At 36.1% G+C, this 17,318-nt stretch overlaps 1 protein-coding gene across 2 annotated transcripts in view; it reads left to right on the top strand.

Moving 5' to 3' along the window:
* LOC113231979 overlaps positions 1-17,318 on the top strand; it is a 276,226-nt gene that overhangs the window by 187,996 nt on the left and 70,912 nt on the right. For both annotated transcript variants that reach the window (XM_026466583.1, XM_026466584.1), the window contains one exon: positions 11,110-11,202. In XM_026466583.1, coding sequence (XP_026322368.1) covers positions 11,110-11,202 — 93 coding nt within the window. The remainder of the gene's footprint in view (positions 1-11,109; positions 11,203-17,318) is intronic.

Raw genomic sequence — 17,318 nt, 5'->3', positions numbered from 1 at the left:
AGAGGATAGTAACAAATGCTTAAATATTAGGTAAACAGATATGTCTGTTCTTAAGGCTATCATCTACCGCTGCGCTGGCCAGTCAACCCGTGACTATAGAGCGTGTAACCGTTCCGAAACATTGGGGAAATAAAAATAAATCATACCTTCGTGAGAAACCTGTAATTAGTGATAACCATTTAGTGAATAACTAATATTAGTAAACTCACATAGATTGATGACCAAGAACTTAGTAATGAATATGGCAAAAATGTAACAGAAGAAAAACACAGTTTTTATTGCAAAATTATCATAACAAATTGTTTTACTGACAACAAAATTGCGAATTTAACAAAAATAGTATTAACTTTTATCAATAAACTGGTTCCATTACAGTTGACACATTTACGATCTATAAATTGGCACAGCATGTACTTATTCAACACCTGCCTGTCTGTTGTCATCGGTGATCTACTATGTTGACATATACCTTGGCATATAATAACTAGTCTTTTAGCAGCATCATTATCGTTTACTTCAAAAGCTTTATTACGTAGAGACCTATCTCCTTCTTCCTCTTAATCGCTTCTTCACTGCTGAGGTTCGTGACTCCACTTCATCCTACCAACCTATTTGCCTCCATCAGTAGCGCTCAGTCGCATAATGTAGTGCAGCGCTGACAGGTAGCTCCAGTTGTTCGGAGATCTGAACCGACCATCTTTTGGGCCTCCTGCCTCTAAGCCTCTTTCCCTCCACCTTCCCTGTCACCATCAAACATTCCAGGTTATCAGCATCTTCTACCTGCCACATAACCAAAATAGCGTATCACGTAGAGGACCTATATTGGTTATTAATTTACGACTACCTGACAGGTTTCTTAATTACTTGGTCTCTTTCTGCCTCATGACTCGCAGTTAAGAATGTACCATGGAATAAACCTAGAAATTGAACGGGAACGTCTCCGTCTGAATTAGGGGACAGTTATCTGGGATCATTAAACCTTTTGGCTAGCGTTTCCATAATTATGCCCTCAGTGTCGCCCCGGGGCTAGTTTTAGGATTAAACGAGATCCAATTTTAGGGGCCCCCTTGCTTGCTCCTAACATGTTAAGTGTGAAACCAGTCGTGTGAGTAAGCAAGGAAGATCTTAAGTCTGATTTGTCGATTGATAGCATCACGCTAGTTGGCATTGCACTGCCTTCCATTATAATGAGGTCATTCACATACTAGTCACACGATCAAGAGCGAACAATTTTTTTTGTCGAGTTCATGGGTTTTCGAAATTGTTACATAAAGGAAATGATGTTATCTGATCTAAATTGCGTATGTTTGTTTTTTCAAACACACACTCACATTTTCTTTATGTTTACAAAATTTATTAATTTAAATATCTGAGTCAGCCATGCCAACAGGACCTTCGTTTGTTTTAAAAAAATAAACAAATGTACATAACATTATTTCACATCTTTTTTACCACTGAAGCTGGGGTTTGGCGTCCAGAGCTGATAGGGCGGGTCCTGGGTAATTCCTCCATTTCTGAAAATACTTTTATGTAGTAGTAAACAGCTGTAGACTGATTTATTTGGTGGTACTTTCATCAAAAAAATCATTCCTGTCACTTCAATATTTTAACAAGGTGTCAAAATGCTTCCAAGACATGCGCCTGCGCAGCCTGCGGTTTCGTAAACTTCCCCTGTCGTCGCTTTTTTGCTACTCCACATGTCGTCGCACCTGACGCGACACACGAGTCGCGGGATGTCAAGATTGCCTTGGGAATCTTGAAACTTTTTTCGTCAGTTTGAATGGTCATTAACGTTTTTAATTACTGGTAACGCTATTTATTAGCTTTCATGTCATCAGGTTATGCTCGCATTTCCACATCTCCACATTTCCACATCTCCAAAATCCACATTCGTTAAAGTCAAATTCAAAGAATCATTTTCAGAAAAGAATTTTCAAAATCGGTGCACAATTGATGGAGAAATTGGTGAATACACACAAATGTCTATAAAATTTGGAGATTTTTCTAGAATTTAATGGGATCCTCTCATTAGAGTCTGGCTTGGTGACAATGGGACCACCACGTGAGTGCACCCTTTCAAACAAAAAAAGAATTTTCAAAATCGGTTCACAATTGACGGAGATATCTGAATACATACATACAGCCAAAAATCATATCGAATTCCAGCTGTCATATGTTTTGATTCAAAGTCAAAGTCAAAGATTATTTATTCCAAAGGTAAAATAAATTTACACTTGAAAACGGCACTTTTAAGCTACTGCTTGTTCACTTTGCTGACTTCCCTGAAAAGAACGAGCAAGAAAACTCTAGGGATTGCTCTTTTCAAATAAACTTAAATGCTATGGAATATACACTTTGAATCAAATTTGTGTGGAATCTAGACACATGTCGTCTTTCCATACATCTTTATCAAACATGTAGTCTTCAATTTTGTAATATGACTTTTCAATTCAAATATTTTGAATGTAGTTTTTTAAACTTAGAAATGATAATCATAATATATGCTCCGGAATCTTATTGTAAAAACGAATACTGCTCCCCATAAAAGATCGTTTGCCTTGGTTAAATGAAATCGTGGTATCATAAGGTTTGGACTTAGCTCTAAGGTTAATATTATGGATATCTTCTTTCTTAATAAATTATGTATATTTTTACGGGCATATAAAATATATTAGTAAATGTACTGTGATGCCACAATCATGATACCAGTCTCCTTAAACTGTTTTCTGAGAGAAACCCGAGAACCCGCGTCAACCATAGTTCGAAATGACATTTTCCAGAAATAACGTTTGCTTGAATTTTCATACCCTCGAAAGTAATTTTGAGAGGAAAATGTTTTTTCTTTTAAACCTAACTTAAGCTACCCTTACCGAACCTAACCGTGTCTTGCGGTAAACATCCAACATATCCTAAAAGAACAACGGTTTCGTTATAATTCGGTTATCGGTGTTTTTTAAAAAATTCGAGTTTGTGATAGGTTACCTAGTGGCACCCATAAATAATTAAATTACGTTACATTTTCCCGCATTTTTCGATGTCTGAACAATTCCCGTCTCTGTCCAGAGTTAACTCTAAACCAAATAAAGCTGTGAACCGCAAGACAATCGTGGTGACGTTATTTGTGACCGTAATTAGTGCATGCAAAAAGAGTATGAACTGTAACGAACTCGAGATCTAGGACCTAAAGGTTAGTGTATGTATATCCCTTTCCCGTTCCTTTATTTGCGAGCTCTCCCTGCCCAGAACTCTCAACGAACTGTAGAAGACATATTGAACTTTTTAACATACAACTGTGGAAAGCAATTTTTATTTTTTATTTATAAAGAAACATTCTTGTGGACTTAGAGATAATGTAAAATTTAAATATAACATATAAGATACAAAATAATACTTAAAAACTAAACAAAGAATGAAGAAAGATAAATACACAAATCTTTAAACAATTTACTACAATATAACACTTATCTTAAATTTACAAAGCGACTAAGGCCGCAGAGAGGACACGCGACTTGTCGGCAAACACATCGGCCTCCGGGATCTGAGCCAGAAACTCGTTGAACATTGCGATGGCTCTGGTGGTGGGTGCGTTGCAAATAGCAGGGCAAAAACGTTTCGTACGCGCCGCGTGCTATGGGCCGCCACACTTACATACAGGGCTGGGCAAAATACATGCTACATCTTAATTGAAATACAAATTACAAAATACTTCCTTAAATGTATTTAAAATACAAAATACCAAATACTTTCTTGAGGTGTATTTGAAATACAAAATACAAAATACTTTCATGGGGTGTATTTAAAATACAAAATACAAATACAAATTACAAAATACTTTATTAGTATACTTATCGCGACATGTGGAAACCAACAATTTCCTTCAAAGGATTTCCTTCCACAATACATATCTTGAAAAAGAAGTTTTAAATATTCAGTTTTACCAGAAAAAAAAACTGTTAAACCAATACAACCATACTTCAGAGCACGAAGTACGTATAATTATTATTAATATTCCTATACATGTCGAATACTGTATATACGTGTAAATGCCATTCATAACATGTTCACAACACAAATTAGTCGCTCACGCGATACGTTATCCCTATCTACTCGGCCTATAAAGGATGCAAATGTGCAATTTAAACCAACCGCAAAATGGCGGCTATAACCCTAGAACCCTGCTACTCTAAGTTATAACCGCGAAAAGATGACTTTGACGTCTTTGACAATACCAGCACTGTTGCCACCTGCAAATGTGCTTCTACTGCATTGAATACGAGTATTTAAGATGTCGTGAGTGTTGTGTGTCGGTGTAGTGAGAACCCTAGTGCACAAATAAGTAATGAAGATAAAGTGCGGGTAGTTAGAAAAACTCGCACAACTAGAAGATGCTGACACCCGCCTCTTCAGTCCTTGCGAGACCATGGACGTTGCAATATGTCCGAAAAGTCGAGGTAAATAAAATATGTTTATACGTGAATAAGTCCCGAATTAAAAATCAAATAATTTCATACTTCATTTTTTGAACGTTCCGCTTTACACAAACGGACGCACGCACGCACGCACGCAGGCACGCACGCACGCAGGCAAGCACGCACGCACGCACGTACGCACGCACGCACGCACACACACGCACTCACACACACACATATACAGATACATACATATAATAGATGCTCTTTGCAAAAAAGTGATTGATCACTTGCATTTACTTCGTCATTTACAACGACTTCAATCTAATTACATATATTTTTTGTATGTAGTTCTTCACATATAATACCACCACGAAGGTTGGGGGCTCAGATAGGGGCTCGATTAGGGGGTCCGGTTGGAGGTCGGTTAGGTGTCGGTAGGGGGTCGGTTAAGGTGTCGGTTTGGGGGTCGGTTAGGTGTCGGTAGGGGGTCGGTTAGGGTCCGGTTGGGGGGTCGGTTGGGGACCGGTTAAGTGGTCGGTTGGGGATAGGTAGGGGGTCGGTTAAGGGGTCAGTTAGGGGGTCCACCCCTAAAGGGCCCCTAACCCGCCCCTGACCCACTCCCTAACCAAACCCTTAACCGACCCACTAACCGATCCCCTAACCAGCCCACTAACTGACCCCAACCGGCACCCTAAACGGCCCCCTAACCAACCCCTAACCGACCCCCTAACCGCACCCTAACCTACCCCCTATCTGACCTCCCAACCGACACCCTAAACGATCCCCCAACCGGCCCCCTAGCCTACCCCCTAAACGACCCCCGAACCACCCCCAGCCGACCCCTAACCGACTCCCTAACCGACCCCTTAACTAACCTCCTAACCGACCCCCAACTGACCCCTAACCGACCCTCAACCGGCCCCCTAACCGACCCCCTAACACACCCCAAACCCATCCCCTAACCCATATTCGTGATGACACTTTTACTTGATAGTTTCGGTTTTAATTGTTAGTTTCAATTGTTTCTTAGAACAACTAATAAAATTAATCTAATTGCAATTAAAATCAATTCAATCGAAATCAGTTGCAATTGAATAGATTTTTTAATCTGATTGAAATTTAATTGATTAACGTACTTGCTTCGGCAGTACATATACTAAAATTGGAACGATACAGAATTATACGTAATCTAAAAAATGAATACAGCTATGGAATAGACGAGATACCATCTGCGCTTATAAGGGTATGTGCAGACGAATTGACGTTTCCGTTTTATACGCTTGTCAATCAGTCTTTTGCCGAGGGTGTGTTCCCGGATCTTCTTAAACAATCCCTGATAAAACCGATCCTCAAAAAAAGGAAGTAAGTATGATCTGAGTAATTACAGACCGATTGCATTATTGCCCGCGGCTTCGAAAGTATTTGAGAAGGCAATGTGTAGCCGCCTATACTCTTTCTGTGAAAAGTACAATATATTTGATGAGTCGCAGAATGGTTTTCGGAAAAATCGTTCAACTACACTTGCGACATACAAATTTATGCAAAAGATTCTGGATACACTAAATGAAAAAAAGTATGGTATCGGTATCCTATTGGACATGTCAAAGGCATACGATAAAGTTCGGTATGATATCTTACTGGATAAACTTTACGGAATGGGTGTACGAGGTGACATTCATAAATGGTTCGCATCCTATTTAGAAAACATAATCCAGTATGTAGAAATCGAGCATTATAACTATGAGACAGGGGAAATAACTCAAGTCAGATCTGAGCCCCAAAACATGAACAATTCGATACCACAAGGAAGCGTCATTGGGTGCATACTATTCCTGGCTTATATAAATGACCTCCCAAAAGTAATAAACGATTCATGTGTTCTTTTCGCTGACGACATCTCAATATTAACCTCTTGTAAAAATAGTGACCACTTAAATCAAACCCTTCATAATACACTAACTATAATTGTAACATGGATGAATGATCACAATTTAGAAATTAACTTCACAAAAACCAAAATTATAGAATTTAGACCCTATCAAAAACCATCACTAAATATTAATTTTTCGTATAACCAAATACAAATAGAAACCGTCAATACATTTAATTTACTCGGAATAGATATCGATACAAATATAAATTGGAAGCAGCATGTACAAAAAATCACAAAAAAGCTATCTAGTTTTACTTACGCCTTAAAAGAAATAAAGAAGTCAACAAATTTACAAATTGCCCTAAGTGCTTACTATGCGTACGCTTATGCATGGTTATCATACGGCATCATATTGTGGGGCAATAGTACAACTGTAAATGACCTCTTTATTAAACAAAAAAACTGCGTAAGAATACTAGCAAATATATCAAGAACAAGAGAGCTGTGAACCATTCTTTAGAAAATACAAAATACAAATCTTAACCCTAACATCAATTTACATTTTGGAAGTTTGCAAATTTATAAAAAAGTACCCACAATTTTACACTAAACTGCGAGACGAACCAAGACACCATCCCACAAGATACGGAAATAATCTTGTAACACCGTTCTCAAAATTGGAAATGCATAGATCGAGCCCATATTCAATGTCGATAAAAATATACAACAAACTACCGGAGCATATAAAGCAAGAAAATAAAACAAGTATTTTCATAAATAACTTAAAAAACATTCTTTCTAATAAAACTTACTATACAGTGCAACAATATCTTGATGATAAATTGCTATAGCGTTGATCTGCCTCATTCCTGTTTTGCTGTCCATTATTATCATATCCATATTACAGGATTCATATGTCTTTCATTGTACCTATGTAATAATAATATAACGCACACACTCAACATAGCCCCGCACTAGGGAAACCCTGTGTCGCGGGTGCCATGGACACACACATAGACAACCACAAATTACACCCAAACTCACGAGAGAAATAATTACAGGCCATACAAATATTTCTCCCGGCTCAGGAATCGAACCTGGGACCTCTGCGAGGCAGTCCGGCATGGTAACCGTTCGGCCACGGAGGCAGTTAATGTGAATAAATAAATAAAATGAAGTAGATAACATGTTATATAATGGAGTAAATGCAATGTTATTATGGTCGAATTAAAACTAGTATAACACATAATTGTACAATTAATAATATGTTTATATATATGATAAGAAATATAATAAGAAATTTTGTAATAATAATTATTGCTAAGGCTTGAAATGTAATTAAACCATATTATAAGTTTTTATATTGCTATGCCCTTACAGTATATTACATGTATACGTAATACAGTGTAAAATTTGTATTATTTTATATTATGTAAACTGCAATAAATATATTATCATTATCAATGCCCAACACTGATATAAATCTATGCACGTCACAAAATAGGCTGTACATTGAAAAGAAAAAAGTATTTTGTTGAAATGTATTTTGCAACGAAAGTATTTGAAATACAAATTACAAAATACATTACGGTCAGGTATTTGAAATACCAATTACAAAATACATTTTTAGGGAGTAATTGAAATACAAATACAAAATACGTATTTGTATTTTAAATACGTATTTCAAATACAAGTAATTCAAATACTGCCCAGCCCTGCTTACATACCGATCCGGCACAAATATATCAAGCTTTTCCAAGACAGATGGATTATCCACTTTGTGGCGCAAAAGTAGGCAATAGGGAGTATGCGTCTTTAATACCCGTCTCGGTTCCAGAGTTTCTAGACCGACCATACCGGAAATCTTGACGTATCTCGAAAAATAGAACTTGTTAACTTCTATTTATAGATTTGTGTTAGTGTTTCGTAATAAATCGGCGTATCGTGTAATAAAAAAAAAATAGTGGTAGCCTTACTTACCACTTTCAGAGGCAAAGTATTTCAATGTTTTTGTACGAAATTTAATTTGAACTTTATCATGAGCTTTTCGGTGAAGGAAAACATTGGGATGAAACCTGCACGTTGAAGAAGATTCACATCCCTCGGAAGACGTGTGAAGTCCCCAACCCGCATTGGGTCAACGTGGCGGACTATTGCCTAAACCCTCGCGTGATAGGAAACCTGTGTCAAGCAGTGTGACGTATAAATGGGTTGATGATGATGATAATAAAAAAGATATCGTCGTAGCATCAAGACTCCTAGACCAAAGAATGCGGAATTTTTTTCTGATTCCAAATATCGCACTAATATTACAATAGTGTTGTAACTCTAAATATGTTAATTTCAGGGTTAAATCATTGCTGAAACCAAAATTTAATTCTGTACACGTCAATAAAACCGTCGATAGAATATTGTAAGAAACTATTAAAAGATATCTACTTAACTCAAAATTAGACAAACTTTATGTAAGCTAATTCTGGCCAAAACATACAGTCCTTGTTCAAAAATATGAAATTATTTATTTCCTTTTATTTTTAAATAATTCGGCCAGTAGGAAATTGTTTAGATGTCAGTAATAAACTTTACCCTATACATAAATTTTAATGATCTTTCACGTGAAGTAAGTATTCGTTTTTCATCGATTCTGAAAAAATACACTTTTTGAGTTAATACACTATTGTATTAACAGTGCGATATGTAAAAAAAGTATTTTTTTTAATTTTTCGAGATACTATAAGATTTTATTCGATCATAGATATGGCGTCGCCCGTTACATTGATAGTTAGATACTTTTACAAATATCCTTTGTTCAGTTATTTGCTATCGAATCTACCGCCGCCTATCCAATGGCCGTCTGTAATATTATGTTTATCATAGATTGTCTGAAGAATAATGTACATCTGTACTGTCCTATTTTATTCCATTTTTTTTCTTTTGCGAAGCACTCTGACTTTCCAAACCACCTTGCACCCACTTATCTTTTTCGCTTTTAACAATATTTTTTATAAACACAACACCATCTGCAAACTTCTTAACTTAACAGTTAATCTATTTTTATGCTGCATCGAAAAACATAGGACATGTGTAAATTTACATTTGCTATTAAATGCAAGTACAAAAATAGTGACGGTAAATTAATGACTTAAACCACAAGCCTTTAAGGCAACTGTGAAATATCGTACATCGTGCACCTGCACTGCGCATGCGTTTAACTTGTCTATTTTCATAGCACACAAGCGGTCGGTAATTAGGATTTTTTAATAATTTCTTATTAGCTTGAAATTTCCATTGATTGGTTATGGTTCACATTAATTTTCATAGCAGGTGCTTTTTAATAATTTGTTTTGCAAATTCTAGTGATGCTAATTTAAAAACTTTGTTTATAAAGTACAATATTACAATTGAACAATTAATTTGAATTTTAATAAAGACGTGTTGTCTACAGGTGAATTAAACAAGATAAATTGGAAACAATTATAGAAAATTACATAAATTCTTCATAAATACCCAAAAAAAAAAACAACAATAGTAGAAAACAAAGAAGATGAAAAGAAACTGGCAACGAAAAGCGTATCAAAAAGATCTCGACTCAGCATCTGAGAACTATGCTAATTGCGTAGCCCTCGCTGATACTCTGCCATGTCCATAAAAAAGCGTCACGAGTAGTTCGAGGTAAAACCGAATATGTGAATTTTCGTAACACTGAGTGTAGTGTACTTTTCACGCTCTTTTCTACAATAAAATCCAATTAATAGACTCATTAGTGTAACACAAACGATTTAACAAACTCTGTATATTAAGTGCTTGAAAGTATAATATGATAATTACTTACGAAAATTCACACACTTATAGAGTTTTGCCTCGAACTCCTCGATATTACTTTTTGAAGTACCTATTGACAATTATTCAGTTAATTATGTGGTAAACGTCGTTTTAGGCTTGATAACGCACACTTATATTATAAATGCGAAAGTAAGTGCGTCTGCGCACGGCATTCCATCCGTATTCGTTCCGAATCCAAGACCACTCAAGTCTAGAAAACGCGGACCCACTGCGGATGTCGCTTGTACACTAAATCCGATTCTAATCCGAGAAATTACGAATATAGCTTGTACACGTAGAGACAAAATGACACTTCGGACACCTGTGACATTTCTCGGATTCCGAATCGGACCTAGTGCGTATACGCTCTAACTCTATCTGTTACGTTTATGCCTGAACCGCTAAACCAATTGACAAATATTTGTACAGAGATAGATGGGACGTAGGAGAAGGACATAAGGTACTTATTGTCACAAAAATAAATTTTAGAAGGTATGAAAAATGGGATGAAAGTTTCATTCCTATGAAAGTTTTTATTCAGAACCAATAAAAGTATGAAAATTAGTATCTATAGTACAGTAGCGCTCTTTGTGAATGAGTTCGTCCAGTACTGCCACCTCGCCTATTTCTGATTACGGAAGTGTAAGGGTGCTGGTGAAATTACAGGCACATGGGACTTGTCAACTTATGACTCAGGGCTACGGGCGAAGTGGCAGCCCTTCATATCTTAGGGATTTAAAGGTGCAGAGTGGCACTGCAACTGTTATTGACAGGCGTATAGCTTACCATCAGGTGCACGACTTGTTCGTCCCTATATTATAAAAAAAGACGAAATTGCGGGCACCAGTTAATGAGAAAAACTTATCAAGGTCCCTTTAATTTCAATTTTAAAGATATTATCAACTTAATTTTAAGACTACATGTCCCAATTATACAGTTTTCAAAAGATCAGCCATATATCCCCGTATCTTGACTAATATTTTCATCTATTTTTGTCTGCAGGTGCTGTGGCATCTGGACATATTCCGACGCAGCTTCCGCGAGCTCACCGGGCACGCCTGTCTCGGACCTTCGTGTATTTTTTGCGCCCTTAAGGTAAGTTCTTATACGTTCCTATAATAGTTACACTAATTAGACCAAGGCAGATGTATAGGTGAGTGTTACTTACTACATTGTAGTGCACCGTGAAGTTCTGGGTATTATTATAAGAAAAAGAAGTGACAGTATTACCGCTATCTTAGTGTAAACGACAAAAAATTAATTTTGCAGAGGAGAGTTTTGAAAATATTCATAATTTTAATATAAGTATATTAAATTACGTTTAAAGTATTGCAGTATGAAATTTTACACATTAAACTATATTAGGTACAGAATAAAATTAAATTATACATTTTAATAATATACAATTCCAATGACTAGCTTCCATCCAATGTGTCTGGATAGGACAATTAAATCTAGAGGCAACCATCTTCAAGACACTATTACCAACATAGATACTAAATTATTACGAAAAAGCACAGGTTTCTTACTACGATATGACTTCTTCGTATGTGTAGTTATTGGTTTTTATAATATCTTTCAAAGGAAACCGTTGTGTTAAAGGATTAGTCAAAACAACTTTGCCATACAGCTTAATAAATTTTAATTCTCTTTATCTCAATATCGAATACAACGACAAGTTAATTCCATTGACTATATTGAAAACTACAAAACTTAAATAAAGTCCCAAATTCTTGACTAACAAAAGCCTTTTTCAAGCTTAAAAACAATTTTGAACAAGCATTTGATATTGTCGTGATTATCGAATGCAAGACATTGGCAATAAATTTCTCGGCCAGCTTTCATAAGTTGGTAATTTAAATTTGACATGTCGAAAGCTTGGTTCTGGGGCTTCAAAGGTAGTACAAGAGATCTCTATTGTTCCATAAAGGTCACGACTAGGGTCAGTAAAGGCCATTTTGCTGTCTTTGTTGGAGACGACGTACGTAAGTACAATGTTATTTTTTGTTACATTAAGTTATGAGGCAGTATACTATTAAATATATTATTTATATTAGTTTATATTTTGACGCTATTCAAATAATTATTATATTGCCATAAAAGTATGAAATCTGGATGTAACCAGATAGAAATATTTTACAATTATTATGATTAAAATTAACTCAAATAACTACCACAGCGTTTAAATTGCCGACTATGAAACCAAGAGTTTGATTTGTTAAAGTGCATTACTTTCAATATGTTATTATCAAGTTTTTTTTTATTATATCAAGTGACGGGACGAACAAGTCGTGCGCCTGATGGTAAGCTACACGCCTGTCCATAACAGTTGCAGTATCCTCAGAGCTTTAAATCGCAAAGATCTCATGGACACTGCCACTGCGCCCGTCACCCTGAGACACAAGTTGACAAGTCCCATGTGCCTGTAATTTCACCAGTACCCTTATCCTTCATCAGTTCATGCTTATGAACAAAATAAAACTTAAAGATAATGAACTCATAAGGTTTCTTGATTGTTACACATTGAAAATAAAACTATTGTCTCGGATCTAACTTGACATAATAAAATAGAAGGCGTTGATTGCGACGGTACAACACAAAAAAAAGACAATCGAATGGAGAACCTCCTTATTATTTTGAAGTCGGTTAAAAATAAACAAAAAGAAAGAAAGAAATATAAATGAAAACACTACGAAGCGTACATATAAAATAAAGAATCACACAATTTGAAATACTGTCATGCACGCGACTGGGGGTACGTAAAAAGATCCACTCAGGGTGACTATCTACGAGTATCTATCTAGACTATCTTGAGGCTGTGGCGGAACGAAAAAGTCGAGCCTGATGTTAAGCGACACGCCTGTCTATAATAGATGCAGTACTTAGAGCTTTAAATTGATAAGTCCCATGTGTCCTACTACTTTGTTTTTATATATCCCCAAGTGTTGAAAACCACAAAATGTATAATTTGGTTTTTCAGTTTTTATCCTTTTTTACGTATATTATTAAGTTCCATGTTTGAAAGTAAACAAAACACTCGGTGATCTATTTACTTTTATAAATGGAACTTATACAAAAAAAACATGCCCATGTTTAGTTTAAGAAGTAAAAAAAGATATTTTCTTGCTACGCAAAGATCTTATGGGCACTGCCACTGCGTCCGTCACCCTGAGACATAAGTTGACAAGTCCCATAGGCCTATAATCACCAGCACCCTTACCCTTTAAAACTGAAACTCAGTAATCATTGACTTACAAATAAATGAACGACGGGTCTAATACAAAAACCACGAAAAAAATGTCCCAAGTCAACCTATTTAAACGTAGTGACATGTAAAGGAATATGAAAAAGCTAAATCGATGAATTGAAATTGTAATGTCATCGCAGTACTGTCTAATTTTGCTTGCTTCGCTGTCAGTCGAACAAACGAAGACTAAAGCGTGAATGACGCTCTGTATACGATTTTAACGCCCTATAAGTTCGGACACTTTTTAGCGCGGACCCGACGTCCACATAATTGTAAGTCAATGTCAGTAATGCTTACATTACTGCTTGGCAGCAGAAGGTGGCAGTACTTCCCTGGACGAACTCTTACACAACGAGCTCTACTGCACTATTTGGTTTGTCAGTGGACCTTAAAGCCAAATAAGTGGTATAATATTATTGAATTGGGGTAGTTTGCATTAGTATTAGATGTAACCATTAGATCTGTTGGTTAGTTTGTATACGAGAAATGATCCGAAAAAATATTTTCACTTGCAAAACTTAATGATGTCAATCAACACATTGCAACGTATTCTGAAAATGTTACGCGCTACATAGCAACAATTATAGCTAGCTAGAAATAGCTCCTTTATTATACAGGGGGGTGATAGGGGCGAAGGGAACCTAGGTAAAGACCGGCCAAACTGGTCTGGTCTCTTGAGATTTGGATCCAGTGCTATAAAGCTACATGCTGCGCTATGGCGTTAACGAAGCTGTTATTTTCTTGGTAGAGACTATAAACGTTCATTTCTAAACAATCTATTGGCCGTTTAGTAATAACGCAGTTCGTATCGTCGTTATAATCAAATTGTTTAATGTAAAAATTACGATTCACATTTATTTACTGCACATAGGCTGCTTTGTATTCAATATACTCAAGGCATGTAATAAGTATTAGATATCTATTGTCAAAGCGAACACCAAATCATCTTCTAAACTCTACAATAGACACCCAAAATCAAGGGGCCTCGTTACGAAGCAAACAACTTTCTTTCTATACCGTTTACCCAACATACTCATACATCAGCATAAAAAGCCTTTACGAAGTATGTAAACATTTGAAAAGCACGCACACATCTACAATTTACTATCAAAGTTTACTATCGTGCACGTGCGTTCGTTTTCAAACCAGTTTTTGAACTTGGCGCCCTTTTCAACCAATTGCGAAGTAGCGCGGGTTCAAAGAACTTTTAACTCGACGTTGATTGGCTCGCTGGCCTGTGTGTGCGCAGGCATTGTTTGTGAGCGTTGTATTATGTTCTATGATGAAGTTTGTTTTATGGGAAACTAGAAATGGGTGAAAGGCGCAAATAAAAGATGGTAATTTTTAAGAGACATTAGATTACGTGACTCAAAGTAGCTAAGTGCATGCAATTTTATTTTTCACATTGAATAAAATTGCTATAATATTATTAAGATAATTTTAAACCTACCTTTAGAGCCATTCGAAGCGCTTTGCTTCCTCCTTCCTAATGCGAACAGCAAAGAAATGGACTACTCTACCTGTAGTTTTTCTATGTTATAAGATCTGTAGTTCCGGTAAACTGCAATTTGAGGCTATTAAAGGCTAGAATAAATGGACATTTTTTAGACAAACGCGTCGTTTAACATCAGATGAGATTGGGACACATTTAAACACACGCGGAAAAGGTGCGACCAGAAGTCAAAACATTTGAAATAACAAGTTAACGTTGAGGCTAACCATTTTTATGTGAGAACAAAAGATTGGTATTTCTTACGACGATTTCTGGAACCTAAATCGTATTAGGCTTATTGGTATTAATCGCTTAGGTACAACATGCCTAAAATGTCTATTTACTTGCAGCTAAAGACAGAAATAAAAATATATAATATCAAGTTTAATTTTACAATACGTTAAATTATTTCATTCTCATAAAAGATTCAATAAGTACTGAGCGGTGATTTAAAAATTTATATTGAATCATGTATTATGTCGTTTTCTGAACCCTTTCTGTTCCTAGTTATACATTAGTACATTGTGTATGAAGGGTTGTAAATAGGAAATGACTAACGAGAGTCTATTAGAAGCCCGAAACCCAAGGCTGAGGGCTTCAGTGACTCGAGGTATATAATATCACGTGACGCGACGAACTGGTGGTAAGCAACACGCTTGTCCATAACAGTTGCCACTCAGAGCTTTAAATCGCGAAGATCTGAGGGGCACTGCAAATGACAAGCCAAATCAGACAATACACACAAAAAATAATACAGTCGAATTGAAAACCTCCTCTTTTTTTCAAGTCGGTTAATAAAAAGAATCAAATCAAAGGAGAATAAAATCTACCGACCTACGATAAGAGCTAGAATAAGGATAAACATTGAATAAATGTTTTAAAGTCCGTTACACGGCTTAAAAACGTCTTTGACTTCGCAATTTTTCACATTCTCTAAGACGACCACCTTCTTAAATAATAAGTTACGACCATTCGTACTAAAGGGGGCGAAGTGTTTTTTGATAGTGTTAAAGATTAAATGTTTCTTGATCCCGTCATTTCATCACGGTCGGGCATAACAAGCGTCCGTAAAGACACACAGCGGTTAGTAACAAAGCTCCCAATTTATAGGTAACTGTTTCGCGCCATGATACCCGTCGTTGCTAATTCGAATTTAGAGTTCTTTTGGAATTCTTTTAGGAGTCTATACTACCTCGGCTCGAAATAAGTTTCTTCCCGTACCAATACGGTTCATTTTGCTTGGGTCGAGCGGCAGGGACCAGTGTCCAAAAATCAGTGTCCAAAAAAAGCCAGTGCTTTATTTCAGAATGTATTTTTTTACAAACGAAATTAGCGTCATTCGAAAAATATATATCGTATACTATAACGTGTTCTATTTAGCTCAGTTGATATAAAAACAAATAATTGGTATATGTAAAGCACATTGAACAGTCTTTTTGTAAAATTTCGAGGTAAGTTTGTGTTGTCACACTATATAGGATTTTTTCCAAAATGATTGATTCAACATTTCCACTGTTATGCGGAGCCAACCAAATCCATTTGAGGTAGTATAGAACTGTTAACCATATTACAATTAATTCAAAAGCTTGAATGAACGAAGTAATGAAAGAATCAATGAAATGTTTTTTATTACAGATTATACAATTTTTTTAAAGATTGACATGTCGTTGTAGAAATTTAAATAAGTATGCGCGTAACACAATTTTCTTTGGATTATGAAATTCGGAACTGCTGTACATACCGGGTCTTAACTGTGTAATTAGAAATCCGGTCACAACCCGGGAATTTTATTTAAGAAAGTTCATCACCGAGAACGTCAAAATACTATCTTTCATATTTGCCTAAAACAAATCTTTAATTTTTCTACAGAACTCTTTGTACATGTAAAAGTTAAAGCTATTTTTTTTAACAGCACTCGTGGGTGCAAATTAAGGTTCTAATCGTGGCTGTGTCTAATCGCATTACGACTTGAGTAATAATCATTTTACTATCTTATTTATAATCGATAATGAACCGGTCATTATGTACTGCTATTACGATTAGATTCTATGATCGATATTTCACAAGATATATATCTTTGGGACGATGGATGGCAGGTCTACAGATAGACGACTTCTAGACTAGGCGCAAGATGTCGTCAAGTGATGAGTGAGTGAAGTCCAGCTGTGGCTCATGATGACGGGACGAACTTGTATAAATATTTATTTTATGAAGTGTGATGGAAAATCTATCCATCCATCTCACCTGATGGCAAGTGATGATAAGGTCACCGAAGGAGTACGCACACCTAAATTATTAAATAAGACTTATGACGATACGAAACAATGCTACATATATTACACGTGCAACTAAGGACTGAGCTCAAGTTTGCGAAACTCCACGAATTGTTGGCATAAGTACCAAGCGAACTAAGCACTTCTATTGTATTTATTATTTTCACTGATTGCTTCTACACAACGATGCGCAAAAGGT

The sequence above is a fragment of the Hyposmocoma kahamanoa genome, unplaced genomic scaffold (genome assembly GCF_003589595.1).
Source record: "Hyposmocoma kahamanoa isolate Upper Pololo Valley unplaced genomic scaffold, ASM358959v1 66, whole genome shotgun sequence".
Classification (NCBI taxonomy): Eukaryota; Metazoa; Arthropoda; class Insecta; order Lepidoptera; family Cosmopterigidae; genus Hyposmocoma; species Hyposmocoma kahamanoa.
The sequence above is the reverse complement of the archived record's forward strand: the minus strand, read 5'-3'. Positions and strand labels throughout refer to the sequence as shown.